This window comes from Ctenocephalides felis, unplaced genomic scaffold, assembly GCF_003426905.1.
Source record: "Ctenocephalides felis isolate EL2017-DRISC unplaced genomic scaffold, ASM342690v1 CF-g0.4_SCAFFOLD_01492, whole genome shotgun sequence".
Lineage (NCBI taxonomy): Eukaryota > Metazoa > Arthropoda > Insecta > Siphonaptera > Pulicidae > Ctenocephalides > Ctenocephalides felis.
The window spans coordinates 10899036-10925715 of record NW_020537646.1 but is presented as its reverse complement, the minus strand read 5'-3'; the positions used below and the strand labels follow the sequence as shown (position 1 = coordinate 10925715).

The window sequence follows — 26680 nt, the reverse complement described above, 5'->3', positions numbered from 1 at the left end:
GGCTTTGACGAGGTTCAATTGGCTTTTTTTAACCTCCCAGATGTATGCTTTTACAGAGGTTATATAAAAAAACAGTTGAATCTAACTTAAAAAATAATTAAAAATTTTATAAAAAATTATATAACGTAGACATAAAAATTATAATAAGGTCTCGTATACTAAACAACAGTGCTCACAACCCAAAAAACTAACATCGAAAGAAAATACTTTCGTTATGGATTCTCAAACATTTTAGTTTATCTCAAGGTGATGGCTGGTTATACATCTTTTACTCTGCACTTTCAAATATTTTAATTTTTTTTTTAATTTTACTGGTTTTTGAGAGATCGATGGACCTTTTCACCCGCCTTTAAGCCTCGCTCTACCCTACATAAAATATATAATTATAGTGAGTATGCAGTATTATAGGTATTTATGTAAATTTCACATAATACTGAACAACGACATTGACATGGATTATAAATTAATTTTGTGAGGTCATGTTTTGTTCACACTCCTACTATTCATTATTGGGATTTAGTACATCATTCTATATAGTATTATATAAAATAAATTTATTTGCACAATTCTGAAGAATATTAAGGTTTATCCCGTTGGATAAAATTGAACCATTTGGGTCATGTTAAGAAATTCCTCAAGATATACGTATCTGTTTTACATCTCTTGTTATATCACAATTATTTAGCTTCTTTTACGATGTAGTTTATGACCTGATGCGTTATTGTGTGTTTGCATAAACATGTGCGATTTTAATGTCTTGTTTATTATATTTAAAGTGCGCGCAAAAAGAAACATAATCTAGCAGTATTCTGCTAAATGAGTCGCGGCCTTGTAAACAGTCGCGACCTGCTCAACTCAATCGTTCGCGGGTTAATTGGGCGAGACAAATTAGCCAACGGTATAAATGTGACTACTAGTTGCCCATAACATAAAACCATCTCATATATGATAATATTAATATTGTTTCATATTTTTTAACTTTCCGTAGAAGTGAGCCGAAAATGGAAAATGGAAATTTTTGCATATCTTCACGTTTCAGAGGTTCCTGAACGTTTTGGCATACCTCAGTAAAAATGGATGTGTGTGTGTTTTTTTGTATGCCCGCAATGTTTTGCCCACGCTTCGGGTGCGGATCAACCGATTTGAATAATTCAAATTTCGATTCCTATTGATAGGGAAATGTGCTGAATAGTTTTGGCAAAAGCAAGTTCAGCCGTTACGGAGATACGGAGCAAAGAGTGAAGAAATAGAAATCGAGTTTTTAGAGAACGGAGTATCCGATTTGAATGATCCAAAAAACATTCAATTTGTAAAGATTGGGAGAAGTGGTGATTAGTTTTTGGCAAAGAAAGGTCCAGCCATTTCAAAGATACAGAGCCAAATGTACAAAAAATGGCAGTTTTTGAGAGAACTAAGCATCCGCTTTGAATTATTCAAAAAACTTTCTGCCTGTGTTGACAAAACAATTGCTTTTGGATTTTTTTTCCAAAATTTTTTTTTTTTATGTCGAAAGTAATTCAGATTTTAATTTTAATGCTGTCTAAAGTTCTAAAGCTCACTTATATACTTTAATAAATAATTTTAACTTTGTAATTCAGTTTATATAATTCTTATAAATATTAGACAATGTTACAGTATTTATAATGATCTATTTGAAACATCTATTATTCCTCAAACATTTCGTTGCGATACGGGAAGTTCCAGCAATTTGCCTTAAGGCACGATGCCATGCACCACTAGGTATGATTATTATTATTATTATTAATTAATAAACATCAATCAAAATTACATAAAAACTACGTATTACTGATTTCTAATTATAATTCTTGAAAATGTTTACAAAGCAACAGAGTTGATAATAATAATGAGCGGATATATTATTGCCAAGAAATATTTATGATTGTTTTTTAATACCTAATTAAGCGAATGAAACTCATTGCTAATACAATTACCATGTAATTACATAAACTATTTTGAATATTGTTGGCTATTAGCAAACCTGCGCAAAATATTTTTCTAATTAAAAGTGTAAACTTTCATTTTGTTCTACGCAAATAAAAACAAATACACTATTTTTTGTTTTCAATTTTAAAATACCGATTGCATTACGCGCCTGCTCAATTGAGTAATTATTATGAATTTTTTAATTGCAATGCATGATTATAAAATTCATTCTGATTATTGCTGCTGATATTAATTCTTGACTGTTCGCTTTTTAGTACCTCTCGAATAAAAATAAATCTAGGAGCTTTGTTATAGTATCGTATCGCTGCTGCAAAATGTTTCTCGAGTTATGTTTTTATTGGAAATAAGATAAAATCAACAGAACGTTAATTATAGAACAAGAGTATATAGGTTTTGTCATGCGAATATCTATGTTTCTTGCTTTTCTTTTCAAAAGCTTTTGAGCGCATTGGGAATATACTATAAGGCATAGGTTTTAAACAGGAATGTATTGGTAAGAGAAAAATTTAAAAAATGTTTTATAGGAATTAAAAGATCATACACGGACGTTCAATCATTGGATTGACACACTTTAGATGTTTATTGGCACGATTTATACATTCTAAGTACTACCAAAAAGTTGTTGATATTTTTTAATGGAATAGACGCAGATATAAAAAAAGAAGTTACAGTTGATCTCAAATTCATAATTATTAACTTCCCGTAGGGTATGTATGTATGGATACAAATTTCCAGTCACGTTTTCGGGCGCACGGATCAACCGATCTGAATGGTTCAAAAAACATTCGATTCCTATTGATAAGGAGATGAGCTGATTAGTTTTAGGCAAAGGCAGGTCCAGCAGTTACGGAGATAAAGAGCAAAGAGTGCAGAAAATAGAAATCGAGTTTTTGAGAGAACGGAGCATCCAAAAACATTCAATTAGTAATGATTGGGAGAAGTGTTTATCAGATTTTGGCAAAGGCAGGCCCAGCCATTTCGAAGATACGGAGCTAAATGTGCAAAAAATGGCAGTTTTTGAGAGAACTAAGCGTCCGATTTAAATGATTCAAAGAACTTTCTGCTTGTCTTAACAAAATAATTGATTTTGGAAAAAAATATTTTTGTTTCAACTTTTTTTTTCAATTTTTTTTTTTCAAAAAAATTTTTTTGTATATCGAAAATAATTCAGATTTTATTTTTAATTCTGACTAAAGTTCTAATATACTTTAAACAAATAATTTTAACTTTGCAATTCAGTTTATATAATTCTTATAAATATTAGACAATGTTACAATATTAATAATAATCTATTTCAAAACATTCAGTATTCCTCGAACATTTTGTTACGGTACGGGAAGTTCCAGCAATTTGCCTTAAGGCACGATGCCATACACCCAACTAGTTTTCAAGTTGTAATTGTAAATATACAGAACCTTATCCACTTAACAATTGTCCTAACAATTTGTTTGATAGTACGACTGAATTATTTATTAGAATTTATCATTAAAATGTGAAGGTATGATGATGAAGGTGGTATTATGTGTTATTCTGGTTTACAACATATTTTTCTTGCCCTTTTTGCTGAATTAGAAAATAGATTGTCTTGCGAATAATACATTAGAAAATAGGTATGTTATTGCAAAAACAGAACTTGTGAAAGTAATTTTGCAAGATATTGTGAATATAAATTGATTCTTTGAAAAGCGCATACATAGCGTGACTTCTAATGCACTTTATAAGTTCCTAGTGGGTTAGGTGTATCCTTATTTAGTGACAATGTCCATAATAAAGAAAATTTTAATTTTGAAAAATACACAAATAAAATATCCATCCTGCACTGCTGCTATACAAATCCATCACCTTCCAATAATCATCTCAATTTGCATGTCCAGTTTTTATTAGGGGTCAAGTGAGATTTCTTCGCCAACCAATCCTTCGTTTCATTACTACACAAGATATTGCAAATATAATTCGATTCGAGTGAAATTCTGCATGATATATTATGCCTTACAAAAATGTTACAGAGAAATTAATTCTGGCAAGCACAAATCGTTGAAAATCAATCTTCTCATTTTATATGTCCAGTTTTCATTAGAGGTCACCTAGGGTCTCTCCGCCAACCGATCCTGGGTTCCATTACTACACATTCTTATTCTTTATATGATTAAGTTATTGTTGACTGGTGTTATTGTATTATGCCGATGCTGCGTTTGTTTAAGTATGTACTCATTGCAATTCTTTGAAAGACGTTTGTCACGGAGCGTCTGTGTTTTCGTTTCGTTCAGAACGTCCAGCAGAGTTTTCCCACGTTTTAATGGTGTGACAGGTATCGCTGTCAACACTTAGGTAACTGTAACTGAAACACTGGCCAGTTGAGTGACTTTTCTTGTTTTCATAGGTAATTGTTAATTGAAATTATAATATACTGCACTTTTTTCATGTAACAGCTAAACAGGATATCAACAATACACGGACGTCTGATCACTGAATTGGCATTCGATATAGACATTCTGTTCGATATAGAAAAAATTTGCTGATGTTTCATAATGGAATAGGCGCAGACACTAAAAAAATCCTGTTGCTGATTGACTCTTAAATGAAATGCGATTATGTCAGATATTTTATTTAATGGTAAATAATTAGCAATAAATTATTAATCGAAACTTTTTCATTGTGCCTCATTTTATTGTCTTTTACTTCAGTAAATGATATTTAACCCTCCGTCGGTCGGCGTGGTCTGGCCAGACTTTTTTCGACTTCAATTTAAAAAAAAAAATACTTCTAGTAATCCTATCGACTTGAAATTTCTTGACCTTTCCTAAAATTTCATTAGCTGTCGATTAATGAAAAAATCAGGACAAAAAAATGTACAGAAGGATAATTATAAGGATTTTAATTTTTTATACTTCGAATGGTCGGAGTGGTCTGCCTAGACCACCTATACATTTTGTATGAAATATACGCTTTTTGATATATGTATACCAGTATTTTGTCTTTTTTCTGGTATTTTCTATTCAAACTGCATTTTATATATTCTTTGCTATTTGTTGTAACATGAATGTTAGTATTTTCACGACGAGAGTCCATTGAAAACCTACCAAACTTATTGGTCATCGCAAACATTGAAAATCGGATGAGTAATGCGCACATTATCAACAATTTTTCTACCCGTACTGCATTCGAATTTTTTTTGGCAAACCTGTACTGAAATTATATTTTCAACTTGAATTTTACAGCTCATTTCAAAGGCGACGCACCTCATTTCGTTTTCATTTGAATTTCACATTTATTTCGAAGAAGCCGAAAAAGAATAAATCTTGTTTTTCATTGATATAAAACAGAAAAACAAAAATAATAAAAAAAGCAACGATTTTTTTATATTCTTTGATTTTTGTATGTAATATAATATAATATATAATTTTTTTTATTATAAGCAAGCTCAACACATGCAAAAGACGGTAAAAAAAGAAAAAATCTATTTACTACTATAATATTAGTTAATATATAAGACACTAAAAACTCATTTATCCCGTAGAAATGCATGTAAAATGAATGGTGGTCCAGCCAGACCACTCCGACCATTCGAAGGTGAAAAAATATCGGACCGGCGGAGGGTTAATAATTTCATTAAGATAATATCGTTCAGTGACGCTTTTATGATGTGTATATATATTGTAAAAAGCACCTACGTAATAAATCGTGCCCACTTAATGCATAGGGCGATTATGCCACTACAGGAAATGTAGCATTGTTCTTATCCGCCCAGGTGCAGCAAGTGACATCATTAAATAGAATATGTGCGGTATATGTTCTCACTGAAATTTATTTTCACCGCGATCAAATAATGGTTCGAAGTCGTTATCTAACCGACCGCAACGGCCCAAATGAATTGAAAACCACGTAATATAAATTTTAGTAAACGCGATCATTAAATTTGAGGAAATTATTTCTGAGTAATATCAAAGGGCATCTATGGATGTATGAAGTATAATAATTATAAAAAATTAGAACTTCTAAATAAAACTAAAGCTAATGAAACAATGACATTCATAAGATGTGTATGAAATTATATTTATTTTGTAACAATATTAAAAACTAATTTAACACGTTAAGTGTCAGTCAGTAATCTGATTTAACCTGAGTAATATGTGCCTTAATTGACCTGAAAATTTCTTGGCAAGGAAAAAAATTTAATATAAAGCTATGCTAGTCACATATGTATGACATGAAAAATAGTATATTAGTAATAATCTCCAAAATAATAATAATTAATCTCCAAAAAAATTTATTTTCTACATCACAAATATTTCCTTTCCAATCTCCAGAACATTTCCTTTCTAATGTCTCGAATATATCATTTTCAATCTCTAAAATATTTTTTCCAAACTCTAAAATATTTTTTTTCATATCACTAATTTTTTTTCAATCTCCAAATTATTTTCTTTTTAAACCATTTATTATTATTTTTAATTTCCCGAAGAAGCGATAGTTTTCACCAGAAAATTCGAACTGTAAAGAGTCTTTTCTAAGAAAGTGATAAATTCAAGATAAAAATTTTCAAAGGGCAAATAACATAGATGTTTATATAATTAAATGTTCAAAAACAAATTGATGGATATGTTTGTAACGATAGAAGAAATTGATAATCTGTTAAGTCTTGATTTCATAACTTTTATGGATGTCATATCATAATCTGAATTTGTTAAATGAAATGTACCATCTGAACTTGTTCATCGACTTTGAAATTAATTTATTGAGAAAATAATTCAACTACATTACGTTAATTATATTATGAGCGAAAACTAGATATTATTTATTGTTGATTTTGGTAAATATTTTATGATAACAGTTAATGCAACATATTAGAATATTATGGGCCTATCAAACTTCTATCACCACAATTTTAAAAGTTTCTAAACTTCCTATCATGTCAGTTACCTACACATTTTGGGAATATTTGCAAAATTTCACTGAACCCAGTTATTATTTTATTTCAATTCTTAATGAAATTTATGAAATTAGATATTACATATTGTTGATTTTGGTAAATATTTTATGATAATAACAGTTAATGGAACATATTACAATATTATGGGCCTATCAAACTTCTATTACCACTATTTTAAAAGTTGCTAAATTTCCTATCATATCAATTACTAACACTTATTGGGAATTTTTGTAAAATGCCACTGAACCCACTTATTATTTTATTTCAATTTTTAATTAATTTCAATTCACACTAGAACAAATGTTGTACGTCAACCCATTAGAAGATGAGTGTTTATTTATATATAAAATTACTACAGTCTAATGACTCATTTGAAAATCGTGTGATACTAGCTCAAGACAGACACCATGGTGTCGATATATTTTAGTTGATGATATCATGAAAAGCCCAACTTCATATATTGACGATGTTGAAGTTTTTTTATATAATAAACAAGGAATCAAATTATAGCAATTCAAGTAATTATATAATTGGCATTGTAAATATTCTACATAGTGTGTATGAAAATAATTACAATTTGTATCGTCTAAATAACGTATGGAATTTGCACAGAATTAATAGAAAGCATTTTGCTTCTATGAAATACGGATTTAAACATCCTATGTAAACACAATTTGTTAGCATAATAGCGAGTGCTCAAATAATGGAACTACATTTCCACGTAATTGGCAAATGTTTGGATAATGCTTCAGAGACGTGTTCAGCACTCTGGTTGTATAATTGCTAAGCCGATTTTGATAAATCGCATTATAGTAACGAGAGAAATGGTTCTGAGTCATTAATTACTGGATAATTTAAAGAATCAAATATATGTCTAATTCAGATAACTTTATCTTAAAATATAAAATGTTAACCCAAATATAAACTTGTACTTTCATCCATATTTTACAAACGTCTGTAAAAATTGTATGACTATTTTAGGGGGCGTCCATTAATCACGCAAGCTAGTTTTAGGGATTTGTGGACTTCCCCACTTTTGAATTTTTTTGGAAATGTTCGAACTTCTTTGAAAAAAATAGTTAACTAGCTGTAAGTGAAATTCTGTCTTAAGGCAATTAAGGCATCGTGCCTTAAGGCAAATTGCTGGAACTTCCCGTGCCAAAAATTATTATTTTTTTAAAACGATTAACATTTTTGAAAAAATTTTACTTCGAAAAAATAGATTTTTTGGAAATTTTAAATTGGACGAAAAATTACTTTTTTTTGAAAAAAAAATTTTTTTTAAAAAAAATTTTAAACAATTTTTTTTATAAAAATTTTTTCTGGAAAAAATGTTATCTTCATTTTGACATATTTTGGAAGATCTGAACTTTTTTTCAAAGCAATCGTACTTCTTTAACTGCATAGAGACAAAAAATAAAGCGCGTAAGCGCCGCGTCGCTGTCTAACGGAAAAACATTAGTACGGAACCCATAGGAATGTAAACAAAACTTATACTTATTGTTAAAATCTCAATAAAATATCTGATAATTTGATATGCATATGTCTAATGTCTAATGATTATTGTTGACCGCCATATGTTATTTTTTTTTTAGTTTTTTTTACTAGATCTCCGAAACCGCTAGACCTATCTTCATGAAAATTTGATCAAATCTTCATCTTGTTAATACAAGTAAAATGTTTTTTGAACTATACAAATCGGACGCTCCGTTCTCTTAAAAACTGAGTTACCGTTTTTGGCCCTTTTTGCCCCATATCTTCGGAACGGCTAGACCTGCCTTTGACAAAAACTAATCAGCACGTCTCCTTATCAATACGAATCGAATGTTTTTTGAATTATTCAAATTGCTTCATCCGTGTTCCCGAAATCGTCGACGAAAATTTGTATCCGAACACACACACATGCACGCACACACACACACACACACATACATCAATTTTCTCCAAGGTATGCCAACATATTCAGAAACATCTGAAACGTGAAGATATATAAAAATTTTCATTTTCGATTTTTTTGCGATTACTTACCCTATGGAAAGTTAATTATAAATAAATCAATTTATGATCTCCAGAACATTAACAATCGTCATTTCATTTCGAATCAAATTCAAAAAAAAAAAAAGTTGCCAAATTTACACAAAATTGAAAAAGTGCTCCCGCATAGTCACAGTCTAAACGCATTTGCAAATAATTCTGTGCGACATTTACACTTATACTGTGCTCAGTTTGGCGGCATTTTCACATTTTTCAATAATTTTCACAAAATTGGAAAAGTGCTCCAGTACACAAACAGTCTAAACGCACTTGCGTAAGCATTTGTACCAGAGTGGCGCTTAGACTGTGCTTAGCCTGGGTGATTTTTTGAATTTTTAGTCCAAAATTACAAAAAAAAATTTTTGAAAAAAAAAATTAAAACAAAATTTTTTTTTTTCCAAAATCAATTATTTTGTTGAAACAAGCAGAAAGTTCTTTGAATCATTTTAATCGGACGCTTAGTTCTCTCAAAAACTGCCATTTTTTTTAATTTAGCTCTGTATCTCCGAAACCTCTGGGCCTACCTTTGCCAAAAACTAATCAGCACATCTCCCTATTAATAGGAATCGAATGTTTTTTAAACCATTCAAATCGGTTGTTCCGTTCTCTCAAAAACTCGCTTTCAATTTTTTGCACTCTTTGCTCCATATCTCCGTAACGGCTGGACCTGCCTTTGCCAAAAACTAATCAGCACATCTCCCTATCAATAGGAATCGAATGTTTTTTAAACCATTCAAATCGGTTGATCCGTGCGCCCGAAAACGTGGACGAAAAAAAGCGGACATACAAAACACACACACACACACACACACACACACATCCATTTTTTCTGAAGTATGCCAAAATGTTCAAAAACCTTCAAAACGTCGAGAAATGTAAAAATTTTTGATTTCGATTTTTGGACGATTACTATAACTTACCCTACGGGAAGTTAAAAAATAAATGCACGTGATATCTTACTATACCCCTCTCTCCCCGACGTGATATTTCGTGATTTTTTGTCAACCCTTCCCTCCCCCTCACGTGATTAATGGACGCCCCTTACTTGTGGTTAATGTGTCTAAAACCACAATTTTTTATTTTTATGATCAAAATATCCGTTTTCATCCAGAAGCACAAGATGTTATTATTTTCCCGTAGCCAGAAAGTAATCACAAAAAATAACGGAAAATATTTTTTTGCGTAATTTTACTCAAATGTTCTACTGAACATTTTGGCATTAGAAAAAACTGATGTATGTGTATTAAGGTGGTCCTTAATATGGATGTTTTCGAATTTCCTTGATCCTAGGGGCTCAAAGAATAAAAAAATTTTTAAAAAATTCCAAATTGATAAAAAAATCTCTGGAAGTTTTAGCTCTTAATTCCAAAGTTTCTATGGAAAATTACTTGGGTAAAATTCCATTTGTTTTATAACTTGGCGACAAGTGAATCAAAAGTTTGAGAATTACATTGTATTTGCTTATTTTGATTATAAATAAAAAATTACAACAAAAATTTGATATATTTAATAAAATAAGTATTTACTTAGGAAGAAGAACCAAGAAACTTTTCTGGAGTGGGGACTGTTTTGAAGTTAATATTAAGAGCAAGGAAAATTCGAAAAATCCATATCAAGGACCACCCTAATGTGTATATGTGAAATGTATGTACATATATGTATGTTTGGATACAAATACACGATTTCAGGTGTAAGGATCAACCGATTTGAATGATTCAAAACACATTTTACTTGTTTTGACGGAATAAAGAAATGATTTAATTTTTGGGAAGGCAGGTCTAGGGATTTCGGAGAATCAACAAAAAAGTTAAAAAAAAAGCCAAAAACGGTCAAAAAATGATCATTAGACATTTGCTTTGGTTGGAGTGCAGACTATGTTAGAGTTAACATTAAGAGAACTTTCAGAAAACTTTCATAGAACTTTTTTTTATCAACTTTAAAACCTCTGGGAGCAAGGATATTCGAAAACATCCATATTAAGGACCACTCTAATATGTATATGTATGTTCGAAAACAAATTCACGATATCAGGAGTACGGATCAACCGATTTGAATGATTCAAAACTTATTTTATTTGTTTTGAAGGAATAAAGAAATGATTAAATTTTTGGGAAGGCAGGACCATCGGTTTCAATAAAATAAATTCAATAAAAAAAAGTTTAAAAAAAGCCTATAGAGGATCAAAAATGATCATTAGACATATGCTTTTACGCGCTTCAATATTTTGCTTCAAAAACAACTATGTAGCGAGATTGCTTCGAAAAAAAATCATAATTTTCAAAAACTTCTAAAAAATTTAAAGTTGCAATGGTATAAATTGAATCACTCATGTCTGTAATAATAAAGATATTTTTCACTGCTTTGAAAAACTCGGGTTTGCATGTGCAATTGACATTTCATAACAAACTATTGAAAATCAGGACAACGTGTTTGCGTAGTATGTTATTTTCCATATCATAAACATATTACGTCGCAAGTCTGTCTCATTAGGTGAGTACACATGCAATAGTAGAAACGTAAGAGTCCTGTGTATTTGCCAAGAATTGCCTCGGGGAGCGATAATTTTGTAAAAGATATCCATACATTGCTATATCAGTAGTAATATGTAGTAATCCAAGATATTATTAACCCTTTCCACTCGGGTCTCACAATTCTTAATTAATGTATCAATGTATTAATATTAATGAACAACTTTATGAAAATCTCTCATTAACTGCTACTGTATATCTTTATTTCAATTAGTCCTTTCTTGAAAGTCGTGACATCAGTCACAAATGTGGTTTCTCTCTAGTAGATAATAAATTTATTAAGAATATTTTCTTATGTCATTACAAGCAACGACACTAAGTACACACCAGTAATGTGGAAACTGAACAGGAATATTCTTTTCAATCACATTGCAAATATTTACATAAGATTGCAATACGAGTTTGTATAAGTTAATATAAGAAATATTTTAATAACTTCTGAAAGTTCGAAGAAATGGATATTCTGCGAACTCTGATTTCGCACTAATGATCACAGTTTATATTTATCCAATTGGCGAAGACATATTATATATATATATATATATATATATATTATACACATCTATATATAAATATATATATATATATATATATATATATATATATATATATTTATGTTCTGTATGACTCAGAATCGACCAACATCTTTTTTATACCCCTATGTAGTCTAATTATAGAATTACACCAGTTTTTGTACCAATTGACAATCCAGTGTTTTATTATTGGGTATTGAATTCTGCAAAAGTTCTTATCAACACTGGTCTAAATATAGATTCAATCACTGGTAGTTACATTCAATATTCCTTGAATCTACTTATTGGCAAAGAATATGTATGATAATTCGAAATAATTGGTTTAGAATATAATAAAATCATCTATCATCGTGCTATTGCAATAATGTGGAATTGATTCGCTTCAGAGTATCTGTCAAAGGAATGTTAACAAAAAATATTGAAACTAATTACACCATCCTCTAATTAGGAAGGTCGAACTGCGTTCACGAAATGCTTGGATGTTTTTTGCTCCCAACTTTTGCACAATTGATCTCTGAGAATTTGCTGATTTGGTTCGAAATTTATTTTTTTGCATGCTGCTGTTCGCGCGATCATTTTTTATAGGCGATAAATTCATATTTGATTCTGAGAATATAATAATTCGATAAAATGAAACGCAGACTATAATAAAATATTTGATAATATAATTCCAATTGAAATATATAATTCCACTTAAGTTACGATGTAGTCAAATCAAACATGTTATATTACATATTTTAACTAAATAAAACTTACCTGTCAATGGAGACATGGCGAATGGCGACACAATATTTATGCACTTGAGTTTACGTCAATATTTGTAAATAATTTATAATATTAATTATATTTTACACACTTATTTTAAATATATAGCAAATTAAATGCTCCACCATAAGTTCTTCACTAAGTCTGTCACGTTATTATATTTTTATTGATATATTGTTTACATTCACTCAGCACATTCCCCAGGACATGTTGCTCGTTTTGAGAAATGGCAGATACTAATTGTATGATGTTTATTTTTTCGTTATTTTGGCAACCGCTTTGTATAATATTCAGAATGCAATTGATTCACGTGATTGAACCAACTTCATATTGCAACGTTTATTTGACATTTATTATATTTATATTTTTTTATTTGGATACCTGGTTAACTTCATTGAAGTAAAAAATTATTCAATCTTAAATTAAAACAAGATTAAACCTAATAATACATTTCTTATGCAATTGAAAAAGAAACATTAAATTATTTGAAAAAATAAGCATTATTCAATCTTACATGAAGTTAGTTACGTTTAATTATTTTGACATTTACATAAACTTATTAATTATATTTATATTTTTTATTTAGATACCTGGTTATCTTCATTTTGGTAGAAAATTAACATCAATCTAAAATTAAAACTTGATTAAACCTAATAATACATTTCTGATGCAATTGAAAAAGAAACATTAAATTATTTTGAAAAGGGAAGCATTATTCTATCTTACATGAAGTTAGTCACGTTCATTTACATGATTTATTTATTACATTTATATTTTTTATTTGGATACCTGGTTATATTCATTTAAGTAAAAAATTAATTAATCTTAAATTAAAACGGGATTAAATCTAATAATACATTCCTTAAGCAATTGAAAAGTAACATTAAATTACATTGAAAAATAAACAATATTTAATCTTACTTGAAGTTAGATTCATATATACTCTTTATACAAGTTTGCAACGTAAAAATATATATGTCGTTATACCTTGCTTTTTTGGTTCCGTTTATATTATAATTATATTCCAGTTTTTTAAACGAATTTATTTTTATTTCAGGTACAAAGATAACAAACCGTATCCATGGCCATCAGAATCATCAAGTTTTATCTTATATCCTGATGCTGCTAACCAAACTATTTATACTCGCTCAATTACTGCTGCTGATAAAGGAAATTACTCTTGCCGTTTAAGGAATGATACTCATCTATCAACAAATAATGTCAACTTGGAAATTTTTGGTAAATAAATAATAAATTTATAAGCAATTTAAAAAATCAATGTATATCCATAATATTTATTTTTTTATACTTTTATTCCAAAAATCAATTTCCAAATAATCAAGTCTAATTAATAATTTTCCTTTACAGAACGTTCCCCCGACAAGGCATTAATTAATTTCATATCCGAAAACAAATCCGTACAATTGGGATCTCATGTTCGTTTATATTGTGAAGCATTTGTTGGTAAGTTTTGATCCTCACAATAATGAAGTTATTTTATAGATTTGTATTTTTATTTATCTATCATTATTATTTTTTTAGGTCATGTGAGTCTACCAGATGCACAAAGTAAAATTCATTGGCGATACACTGCTGAAGGAAAAACAACTGAAGAACCACATCATGGCAAAGAACAACATAGCGATAGGTTGGTTTAATAATTTATGATAAGACAATAGACAATAGAAAATTATTTATTATATACTGATTATTTTTGCTTTAGGGAAAATGGTGCTGTGATAGGAGTGATCTTGGATATTCCTAAAGTTCAGCGTCACCATTTTGGTAAATACGTTTGTAATGTTGGATTGCCAGGCAGCGATGAATATATAAAAAAATCTTCAGTTATTTCTGACAGTGGTGTTTCCATGGTAGAAGATACAAGGTATTAATTGATATTTAGTTCTCGCATTATTAGCCTCTTTGACTATTATATAAAAGTTTTTGTACATGGAGTATATATTCATCTGACCCTTTGTATTGTTGCAGGTGGATGAATTCCTCCAACGCCCTGGTGATGGCTGTCATAGTAGCAACATTGTGTGCTCTTCTAGTAATCTTATTTGCAAAAATAATGTATTACAGAAATCAACTGCAAAATAATTCAGAAGTATGTCGTAAAATGGCTGAAGACGCTTGAATTTTGTGTGTGAATACTATTTAAATAATATACCAAAAGTGAAATATGATTTCATTATTGGAGTACTGAAGCATTAAAATCAAATTAATATATTTTGGTCCGAATTATAATCAAATAGGTGAATAAAGACCATTGTAATTGTGATAAATTTGATGAACTATATATTAATAGTATATGAATTCCAAGATTGATTTTTAATTTAATCATTCCAAATTTAAAATGTATTTTCTCATTTAAATGTATATAAATAAATTTATTGTTAGTTTAGTTGAATGAAAGTTGAATCAGTGAGTTTATATAGAAAATATAGTATGGATGTATTGTGATTGAAAATGTATATAAATGGTAGCTGTATTTATAATTTCAATGTCAATAGTTTGGCATTGTGAATAGGTATTATATAATTAATGGCATATATTGTAGAAATATATTTCATACATTTATTATTTATTGTTATGCCTAAATTAATTGTACTTATGAATTAGTTATAAATACCATTAAATGATTGATGCTCAAAAGAATATGTACTTCATATGTTTTTATATTAATTTTGTAAACTGATATTCCACAAGCATCAGGCAACATTTCGACAACATTATTAGAAATACTTGAATGAAATTGCAAATTAAAGATTTGTAGAGGTTTGTGAGTTATTGTTGTATTCAACAATTGAATTTTTTTATATTATTCATTGTAAATAATAATTACAAAAAAGTATGTACTTGTAATATCTGTTAATAAAACTTTTTTATATTGGAAAATTATCTCTTTATTTCATATTGACAATATGAAATTTGATTTAGCCCCTTTATATACAAAAAGTTAATAGAATATATACATTTCATAATATTACATTAAAATACATTTTGCTAACAACAATAAGTACACTTATTTTCCAGGCAAGTTTGCACCCTGTTTTGAACAAACTATAATCTAACATTCTTTAAGTAATAAATGCATTATATATAAACATTAATAACTATAATACTTCAGTGTGATGTAAATATATAACATAATCGATATATTGATTATTTACAAAATAAAATATTTTATTTTATGGCAATTAAAAAAGGTGTTAAAATTTTGTTAAAAATAGAGTTACAAAATATATATACATATGTAACATATAAAATCACTTCAAAAGTTCCAATAATCTTTAATATTCCTATTTTGAGATCACTGAGCACTCAAAAAACGCACATTTATTCATCACTGCGACACAGAAGTCAAATATTCACCTTCACATAATTAATAAGTACTATAAATTAAATTATTTAGTCTTGATGGATTTGTTTTTCATAACTCTAAAAAAAAATTTAATTGCAAATTATTAAGATTAACTTGTTTAGTACAATTAAGCATGTGAAGTTAAAATAAGATAAGTAAATAATTTTTATTTAAGTATCAAATAATTTTATATGCTATCTCACTAACCTGAGACGCAATTCTGGTCAATTGCTCCAGCATTTCAGGTCCAGTTTGTACCACCATTCCACGGAAGGTACCTTCAGGGCTTTGTAACAATTCATGAGGATGACCGAACTCGAGTACTTGACCAGCATCCATTACTAACACTTTATCACAATCCATAACTGTGTTTAGACGATGTGCTATTGTTAGTACTGTACAGGATTGAAATTTGCGTCGAATTGTTTTTTGGATTAAGGCATCAGTTCTAAAATAATTATTTATTAATGTATGTAACATATACATAATAACTAATAAGTACATAATATTATTTAAGTTCATATATGTAAGGTAACTTACTGAGGGTCTACATTAGCTGTGGCTTCATCCAACACTAAGACTTTATTATTTCTTAAAATTGCCCTAGCAAGACAAACCAGTTGGCGTTGTCCAACACTAAAGTTAGATCCACCTTCAGACATTTTTCCAAACAATCCAGCAGGTAATTCCTGGACAGCTTCCTTTAGCTCAACCTTAAAAAAATTGTATTTTAATAATTTTATTCAAAGATAAACCAAATTCTTTTATCGCTCTAAAATAATATTTTAACAATTACCTCACTCAATGCTTGCCACAAAGCACTATCTGGATATTCTTCAAAAGGATCTAGATTGTATCTCATAGTACCAGAAAACAAAACTGGTTCTTGAGGAATAATTGATACTTTGCTTCTCAAGTCATGAAGCCCCATTTCAGCTGTGTCTCGATCATCTATCATTATTGATCCTTCAAGATATGATAATCTTGAAATAAAAAACGCAATTAAGACAAACTCATGAACAAGTATACAATTTGTATCTACACTGCTATTTATAATACCTGAATAAAGCATTGATCAAAGATGATTTTCCAGCTCCTGTGCGACCAACAATGCCAACCTGGTAAAAAAGCATATCCAGAGTCAATATATGATGAATGAAATAAAGTTAATGTATACATACTTTTTCACCGGGCTTGATCTCAAAGTTTAATTTCTTCAAAACTAAAGGTTCTTCTGGTGCGTAACGAAGACATAGATCTTTGAATACAATTTTCCTTTTCTGGCCAACTTGGAGGTGGTTTTTTAGCTGGTTCAGAATCTAATGCAGGCTCAGGTTGCACATTCCTATATTCTAAAACTCTAGAATATAAAGGTTAAAACTTGATATTTTGACTTGATAATAATCACAGTATTTTGAAAAAAATTGTACTGGAATTGTTCTATAATTAATTAGAAATTTAAATAATATTGCAGAATTTAGTGTCTGCATAGCATTAAGTAATTGCAAAGATTGTTTATAAAAGTAACCATATAATGTTTTAATTCACAACACCATAATTACCTCTCAACAGACGTCATTTGATTTTCTAATTCAGCTGATTGCCTCATACCCCACTGGAACATTCCAGTTAAACCGATGGCTTGTGTTATAGCAAGACCAACATTACCTCCAAAGTTTTCTATAGTAAAAAGTTTTATATAAAAAGAATTTTCATAATTTATTTTCTAAAACTTACTAACCATTTCCTAATACCAAGAAGCTTAATGTAACCACAGCAATATATATAACACATATGAGATCCAACCAAAAACCAAAAGCTCTAGATGATGCCAAGAAAATATACCATGCTGAACTATGTAAATCTTGATGGTTATCGAACTCTTGAATTAAAACTTTTTGGGCCCCAAATGCTCGAATGGTAGGAAGGCCAGCTAATGAAGCGGATAAGTGTGAAAATACAGGACTTCGAGCTGAAAATTAATGATTAAAATATAATTTCACAGTAAATATTTATATTCTAATATAAAATTTATATATGTATGCATACTTGTTCCTTCTAATCGTTTAACACTTCTTGAGGTAGCCAAATAGAAGTTTCGCAGAAGATAGAATAGTACACCAACTAAAAATGTTGGTATAAGCAGCCAGTAGTTTACAACTGCCACTACTATTATAATCCCCAATAAACTTAATCCAATCTACAAAATAATAACAATATAATTAGTATTATGAAAAAATCTTATTTAATAACATGCAAACTAAAAAATAACCTTTAATAAAATTACCATAATCCCAAATAATAATATTGAGAAAAAAATGATCTAATTTTTTCTAATTTAAATATTATATATATATATATATATATATATATATATATATTTAATATATAATTAATTTTTAATATTTTACCTGTAAACAATCGATCATCGCAGCAGGCAATAACTCGTCTATTGATCCCATATCCTTTGAAAAACGGTTCAATATCCTTCCAGATGGGTTCGTATTAAAGAAGTACATCGTAGCTCTTGTAATACCAGAAAACATATAGTTGTGTAATTTCATAGAAGCCTTCATACATATTGAAAAGAATAAATACGATCTTCCTAAAGTTATAAAAACTGTGGCCAGTGTTATAGCAGTATAAACGTAGATACAATTGTTAAAATCCCAGAAAGAATCATCATAAGCAAATAGATTGGGCAAAGGTTGAGTATCATTTGTTGAAAACACGTCGTTGAAAGTGGAATTATCGGAATCCATAGAAATATTTTTCATCATTTTAAGAGAAGTGATGTTCCTAGATTCTTCTAAATTTACCCTAAAATAAATTTTGTTTTTAGTGCAAAGTAAATATTAGATTGTAAGTAACCAAATTTCAACAAACCAGAATGTTAAGAAATAATCAGATGCTGATGCAGCGACCTGCGCTAAAATAAGACTTGCAAATAATATAAATAAGACGCAAAAACCTGCTCCAGATTTCATATATTCACCGTATGTCTGAAAAAATAGAAGAAAATAAAATATTCAATACTGTTAATAATTAGCAATGCACAAAATATCCTTTTATAAAATATTCAAACCTTTGCCCCTATACTTCCACTAGCTCTAGTTTCTTCAACTTGTCTTGGCTCATCGTTCATTTTACTCTCATCTATACTATGTACACTTTGTAAACTGATTGACTGGTGTCTGCCTTGAGTAGATGATGCTGATGATCTCCGACTTCCTGGCATGCTAGAATTATCATGTGAATCCTGATGTTCCGACGTTTCGGCCAATAATCTTGCAAAATCGAGACCAGAAGAAGATAACTGGCTGTATGTGCCACGTGCTTGTACACGGCCGTTAGTAATAATTATTATCTAAAAAGAAATAATGACTAAGAAAAAATATTTCCTGAAAAAGTACACATTGTAGCGATTTTACCTCATCTGCTTGTTTTAAATACTGCAACTGATGTGTGACTAAAATTACGGCCTCTCTTCTCAAAAATCCGCTGATGCATTGATCAAAAAGATGTCGACCAACGTGAGAATCTACTGCTGATAATGGATCATCCAATAAGTACAAGTCTGCACGTCGATATACAGCTCTAGCTAAACTGACTCGAGCACGTTGACCACCTGATAAAGATGCACCGCGCTCACCAACGATAGTTTTGTCTCCAAAAGGTAGAAGTGCAAAATCTCGTTCCAAAGCACATTTGCGAACAACCTGAAAGAAAACAATAAGAAATATTAAGCCTATGTTTGACCAAGAAGAGTTTCTCAGGTTGGAACTACCATTTGTTTACCTGTTTGTACCGCTCGCGATCCATGGGTTGCCCAAACAGAATATTTTGTCTTACACTCCCAACAAACAGCCATGGTTCTTGAGCTGCATATGAAACAGTACCATTGACTGAAACTGATCCACTCTCCAAAGGCAATTCTCCTAATATGGCTTCGAGAAGACTACTTTTTCCGGACCCAACTTGACCAATTACAGCAATCAACATTCCAGGTTTGATAGACAAAGATATATCATTTAAAGTATTTTCAGTTTGATTTGGAGTCCATCTTGCTACAGCATTTTCCATTTCCAAAACATTTCCGTTTAGTTTAGTATCACCGATAATTTTGACACCTTCTGAGGATCCTTTTTTGGAAATTTCGGAATATTTGGTACCGTTGCTAATATCATTGTCAGTAGACTGATCGCTTTCTCCAGATTTGCTTGTAGATAATTTGAGGGAGACATCAATATCCGTTTGAGAAATCGGAGTGTTGGCAGACAGGGGCGTTTCATCGTACATCATAAATTTCTCCAAACTGTGATAAACAATTTAATTTAGGAGTTAAGAATTTGTTCTGTATAAAAATATGCATTAAAAATTGACAAATTATCATTGCATGATTGCTATATAACGTCTAATTAAGTATTCTAATAAATCTTAATTAATAGACTATATTGATATTTTACCGTTTTATCGACACAGCAGCTTCAGCAACCTGTCCAATACCTTGTGGGAAAAATACCGTCATAGTTTGCTTCAAAATATTATAATAAGAAGTCAAGACGAATGCCTTCTCAGCAGTAACAACCTGGTATAATAAAGCATAAGCTACCAGACTTACAAAAACACTCAGACGTGTTGAAAACATTATGAAAGAGAGTAGAGTACCACGGATGTAGGATGTTGCACGAATTTCTTTGATTTCTCGCCTGAAAGGATAAAAGACAAGATAAAAGATACATTTGCATTTATAGAAACAATATGTATTTAAGTAAAAAATAACCATTGAAAACATAATTTAGCTTCGATTAACAATATTATATCTAGTACTATGATATGAAATAATGTTGTTGATGCTTATTACTCAGTTTCTCGATTAAAATCAAAATTATACAATTGTTGTTGAAATCAGGATTAGTAATAGATTTACATAAAACCACATGCGATAAATGCATTGATTATGCCTCAATACTTTAACACGTTGAAGACCGCATGCCCACTGGTTGGTAACAAAGCAAAACTATTTCGGGACTACGGTAAGCATGCTATATATGTTACCTGGACCGATTATACACGGATAATGGTTTTTATTTAAATTTTGTACAGCAGTCCAATTTGCTGATTATGAAATTTCGTAAATTTGATATAGCCTCATATTAAATTATATTTATCTATTTTTAACTCATACAAAAATAACGATATTTAATTAGTGCGGTCCCCAACTGTGAAATACTATTTTCGATGCTATCTTCAACGTGTTAAAATCAAACTTCTATTCATAAATGTAAAAATCGAATTAGAAAAAAAAACAGCATATACATGCAATTTGTCTTAACAGTTTTTTAAAATAATAAATATTCAAAAATTGTAAATATTACAAAAAATGACAATTCTACTTGGTATTTGCGCAAAATATATAAAATAGTGTGAGTTATTGAGTAAACATCAACGTACATAGTCTTTAATTACTTATACCAAGAACCATGACATTTGTCCTTGAATTTATTATTATTATTCAACATACAGCATCTTCTGAATAGATTGATCAAATAACTTACTTTCTAGCCAGAGACACGAGATAGGCGAAAGGTTTCTCCCAAGCATACATTTTGATGACTTGGATTCCACATATGATTTCGTTCATAAGTCTAACACGTTCATCAGTCCGCAACGCGGTTCGCATGCGGAGAGTCGATGTACGTTTGCCCAAATAAGCTAAAAAATAAAAAATAAAAAAAATTAAAGAACAATATAAGAATATAATAAGAAATTCACAGAAAAATGTGAGAAGATCCAAATCAATTCGTTTCAGTTTAGCATTGAACTTTAAAGCTATGGCAGAAAATTACCAACCTTCTCTGCAGGAGTGACACTGCTGTACGGGCTAGCATGCCGCCCAAGTATTTGTTACTGAACATATTCCAAGATATTTTATTTTTTTGTTTATTATAACAATTTATAAAGTATAGTGAAATACTATTATTCCTTATCTTAGGTAACAAACAATATAAAATTAGTATGAAAAAACTCACCCTGCAAGGGAACAAATCCTAACATCGTAGCAACACCGATTACGGCAGCAAATTGAACCTATAACAACAAAAAAATTAATTATTTTTTAAAATATTAGAATGCCTATATGCGAATATCATTGGATGTTGAAAGAAGCCATCGGGATATCCATCAATAATAATTATAATGATATTTTAATATATAATCTCTGCTTGGAACGCTAATTGTGAAAATCAGTTAAAAAGCATGTTTGGATTTAAGCAATTAATTTACATTTTATGTGAGTATGTTATTAATTCACCTCTCTGTACATCAAGTACGTAATAATTATAGTTTCTAATGGTCCAATCCACAAATAATGTAAAAAGATAATAGCGATATCAAATCTGCTAACATCATTGGACAACAAATTCACAACCTGTCCAGCAGTTGTGTCTCCGAGTGCGGTTCGACTTAACCGCAAAGCCTAATAAAAAAAACAAAAACATTAAAAAAAACATGTACAAGTAAAACAATGTGATAAAAAATTTTTGTGTAAGATTTCTGTAAGTCTGAAGTTTGTTATGATTAAATGATTTACTAGAATAAAGATTAGCACTTAAGCACAAATTTGACGATTAAATTAAAATATGCCGAATAATAATACTTTGAAAATGCAAAATGTAACAATACATGCGTAATGAACGAAATAATTATGACATAAGCTACAACAGAAATATTTTAAATTTAGTATTACATATTATACTTACATGCATTCATTAAGAGTAAGAGTAAATAGGTAATAGATAGTTCTCAGTTGAGTTACATATTTGCTTTATTTCTAATACGAAATCCGTTGATAGTTGAATAAAATTTTACAGATTGACAAGATTTTGTTGTGTACAATTTAATAATATAAATAAAACATTAAGAAAAATTTGATTGTAAGTACTGGCTAATCCAACAGAATCTTTAAGTATAACCAAATGATGATAAATATATATAGGACCCTAAGTATTTTTAAAATTTTTGTGTACCTTTGGACACCCGATCTAATACAGATATTAACTTACAAATGAAATCTTAACATATGCAAAATTAAATTACTTTAATAAAAAAAAAGTGCACTACTTCAGAACCGAGTTGTTATATTGGTATCAACCAAAATCAATTGTACGTAAAAGAAGTAGAAAAATATACTGAATTACTACAAAGTAGGATATGGAATAGAGTTTTACTACCGTTCAAGCTTCTATATCACATTAATGAGTTGGATGGAAAATTTTAACATTATTGCACGAGGCTGCTCCTGTAGAAAATATCAAACGACAAAATATAAAAACGAATTCAGCGATATCACGACCGGCATCATTAGTTTTTCAACCAATAATAATCGAAATTGAGCACGCAACCTACCAAATTAAGTGAATATTAAGTTTAATAAATTCGCCTTATTTAAAACTTATGTTGAATAAAGAATAAGTTGACTATACGTCCCGATTTGGCCGGGAAAGTCCCGGATTTGCACCTTATGTCCAGGATTTTTGCTAAAAGTTAAATTTGTCCCGGATTTACATATTTTGTCCCGGATTATAGGCAACTTACAAAAAATATGAAAATAAACAAGTGCTTTTATTACTGAATTGAGAAGAAAGTATAGAATTTTATACAATGAAGTTCTTACTAGAAGTCCGCAATAATGATTAAAAAAAAGATTCATATAAAAAAAAGTTTTCTTATTGTAACTTTAAATGGCATATGTTATTCTAAAGAGCGCCCCCCCCCAACACGTCCCGGATTTTTACATCTAACAATTGCCGTCACGGTTTTGTTTAAGAAATATGGTCACCTTAATGAAGAGGTCAAAGTGTTAGTCAAAATGAAGCAGAAGCAACTACTTAAAGATCAAGTTTTGGATTGGCCAGAACAACAAATCATCAATTGATTATAGATTTTTCCCATATTTGTGTTAAGTCATAATCTAATTAAGTATACAAACTGATTGTGAGTGATAATAAACATCTCGCCTTTCTGTAAATGAGTGAACAGCAAGAAACTCTCAGTTTCATCCCGATGTGTGTTAAACCTAGACCATATCGATGGGCAGTCAATACGGATATTGCACTGCACATAATAACACCGCCGGGCATACAAAAAAGCTTCTTGTTTCTCAATGAGAACATTATCAGGTGCGAAGTACATGATCATACCTCGCAGAAACTGTGGCTGTGATATTCTGCAAAAAGCAAATGGAAAAGTACAATACAGATGGAAAGAAGATGGCAGATCTGGTGATCTAAGGAAATTGACACAGATGATCCAATTGAAATGATGTTGGTTTTATTTTTAAACTATCCAACCACTGGTCGAATATTCACAGAGAACCTTAGAGCTATTGTCGAATATTCACAGAGAACCTTAGAGCAAATACATATTTATAATCCCGAGAACAAGAAATTGGACATTAATAAACTGTGCAATAGTGCAATCCAAGTATAAGAGATTTAACAAAGTAGTTGAATCGCAATTCTCAATGAGCCTTCAATGGCCAAATAAATTTCATTTTAGACCTAAAATAATTTAACGTTCATTATGCAGTATCAAAAATGCATCAATTTGCATGCTTTTAGATACGTCCATTATCTATTATTAATGAGCAGTGTTATTCTTGTTACTCGGCAGTGAATACAAATATAAAACAAGTAGTTCTATAAAACCAAAATCATTTCCACGGATGTCACTGCAAAAATTATAAACAAATCCATGACCAAAATTATAAAGAGCAAATCTAAACATCAACATAGGCCAAATATGATATGATCGCAAATCATCAATGAATTACAGGAAGCGGATGGTGACTGCAGATTCTAAACAATGCTATGATGGTGTGCTGTAGTTTCAGATGTGTCATCTGGAAACGTATTAAATTTAAAGACCTTTCTATAAATTAGCGAACAGGAGGAGACGCGCATTTTCATGCCTATATGCATGATAGCCATCATATAGGGATGAGCAATTACTACGTTGGCAGCACTGCACAGAACAACACCACCAGCATAGAGATAAGCTTCCGTTTCTGTCGTCTTTGTATTTCCTGGTGTATAATAGGAAATCAGTCCGCCGATAAAGCTGGCTGTGTCACTCTGGAAACAATTTAGGGTTAGCCGCAAGCAATGGTGAAAATATTAGTTTTGGCGCTAATATTTACAATTAACCATTGCACCCTTCAGATAATATATAAAACTAGTGGTGCATGGCATCGCGAAAAAAAATTCAACTTCCTTTGAAAATCTTCACTCTGTAAAAATCGATCTTTGAGATTTAGAAAAAATTACCCGTGTGGACCACATGCCTAAATTCACCAGTAAAGGATTTATAAGGCAATATGTTTCAGAAACAAAATATATGTTAACATTTTTATGCTCAAAGGGCTTTAAACAACGAGCATTTAAAATCAATCAAAGGCCAATAACATAATAAATATATACATATATATATATACATATATATATATATATATATATATATATATAATATATAGCAAAGTTATTTCTATGTTAATTAAAAAATGAAAATTTTTATATATAAAGTAAGTACCTGCATAATTTCTAAAATTTAAATAAAGACCCTATCAAAAAACGTTAGTTTTAAAAGATCTGGTTCAGTATTTCGTCTCTGTACAAGAAATTAACATTTCTCAAATTCAAAAATATTATTTATCAATATGCGCAATCATTAAGCCTTTTTTCTAAAAAAGGCAAAATATTATACTGAAGGGTGCATTGTTATTTAAACAATGCCACACTTTCGATACCATTTGAAAATTTTAAATCTCAGCAGGATATAAGTCGGCCAAGATTAGTTAAAATGCTGAATTTGTTAGATTTATAACAACATTATTAATTAACCAGCATCTAACTAAACTAATTCTGTTAAGGTATGAAATACTAAATAGGCAATTATTGTTAAACATTTCCACGTCTTGAAACGTATGGTAAATAAATTGCCAATTTAGTATTAAATTGTTAACATTTACATAGTTAACTAAATTTGAAAATTAAAGTGACTACTATATAAACAGACGTACACAATACATTGAAAATAATTATAATTTACATACAAAGTACTAAATAATATTTATTAATAATTAAAGAAAAAATAATTGATTCCGTTATATACCTACTAATAGCAATTAGATATGCTAATGTAACCTTCATACATTTTATCAATAACCAAAATTACAACACATGGCAAGTAAAAACTTGTCGAAATACCGTATAAAACTTCTACCTGTAAAAACATATTCGGTAACATGTAATTTAAAAGATGATCCGTGAATTTTTTTTATTGGAACGATGAGATAAAACTAGAACACTCAAGGATTCTGAACACGTGGTTTCCAAAATCATGCAAACAAAGTATGATAAACCAAAAAATTATTAAAAATATTCATCTATGTGCGTTTTTAATATTTGTAGCTAATATGTTCTTTATCTACAATAAATTATTTAAAATAAGGGAGCTAACAAACAAAAAAAAAATGAATATTGACACATCTAGACTACAA

The 26680-nt window shown here is 29.8% G+C and overlaps 1 protein-coding gene across 1 annotated transcript; it reads right to left on the bottom strand.

The window, feature by feature from the left end:
* Positions 1 to 15702: 15702 nt before the first annotated feature.
* Positions 15703 to 24259, bottom strand: LOC113371531 (probable multidrug resistance-associated protein lethal(2)03659; the record flags this gene model as incomplete). Its single annotated transcript, XM_026612161.1, is given in 20 exon segments — positions 15703 to 16199; positions 16330 to 16570; positions 16663 to 16835; positions 16919 to 17105; positions 17182 to 17240; positions 17304 to 17397; positions 17399 to 17482; positions 17685 to 17802; positions 17885 to 18094; positions 18172 to 18322; positions 18534 to 18942; positions 19009 to 19124; positions 19208 to 19489; positions 19554 to 19841; positions 19921 to 20437; positions 20589 to 20831; positions 21681 to 21837; positions 22155 to 22212; positions 22436 to 22600; positions 24141 to 24259. Coding segments are annotated over 20 exon segments (3701 nt in total), but the record flags the coding sequence as incomplete, so codon positions are not given.
* Between the last annotated feature and the right edge of the window lie 2421 nt (positions 24260 to 26680).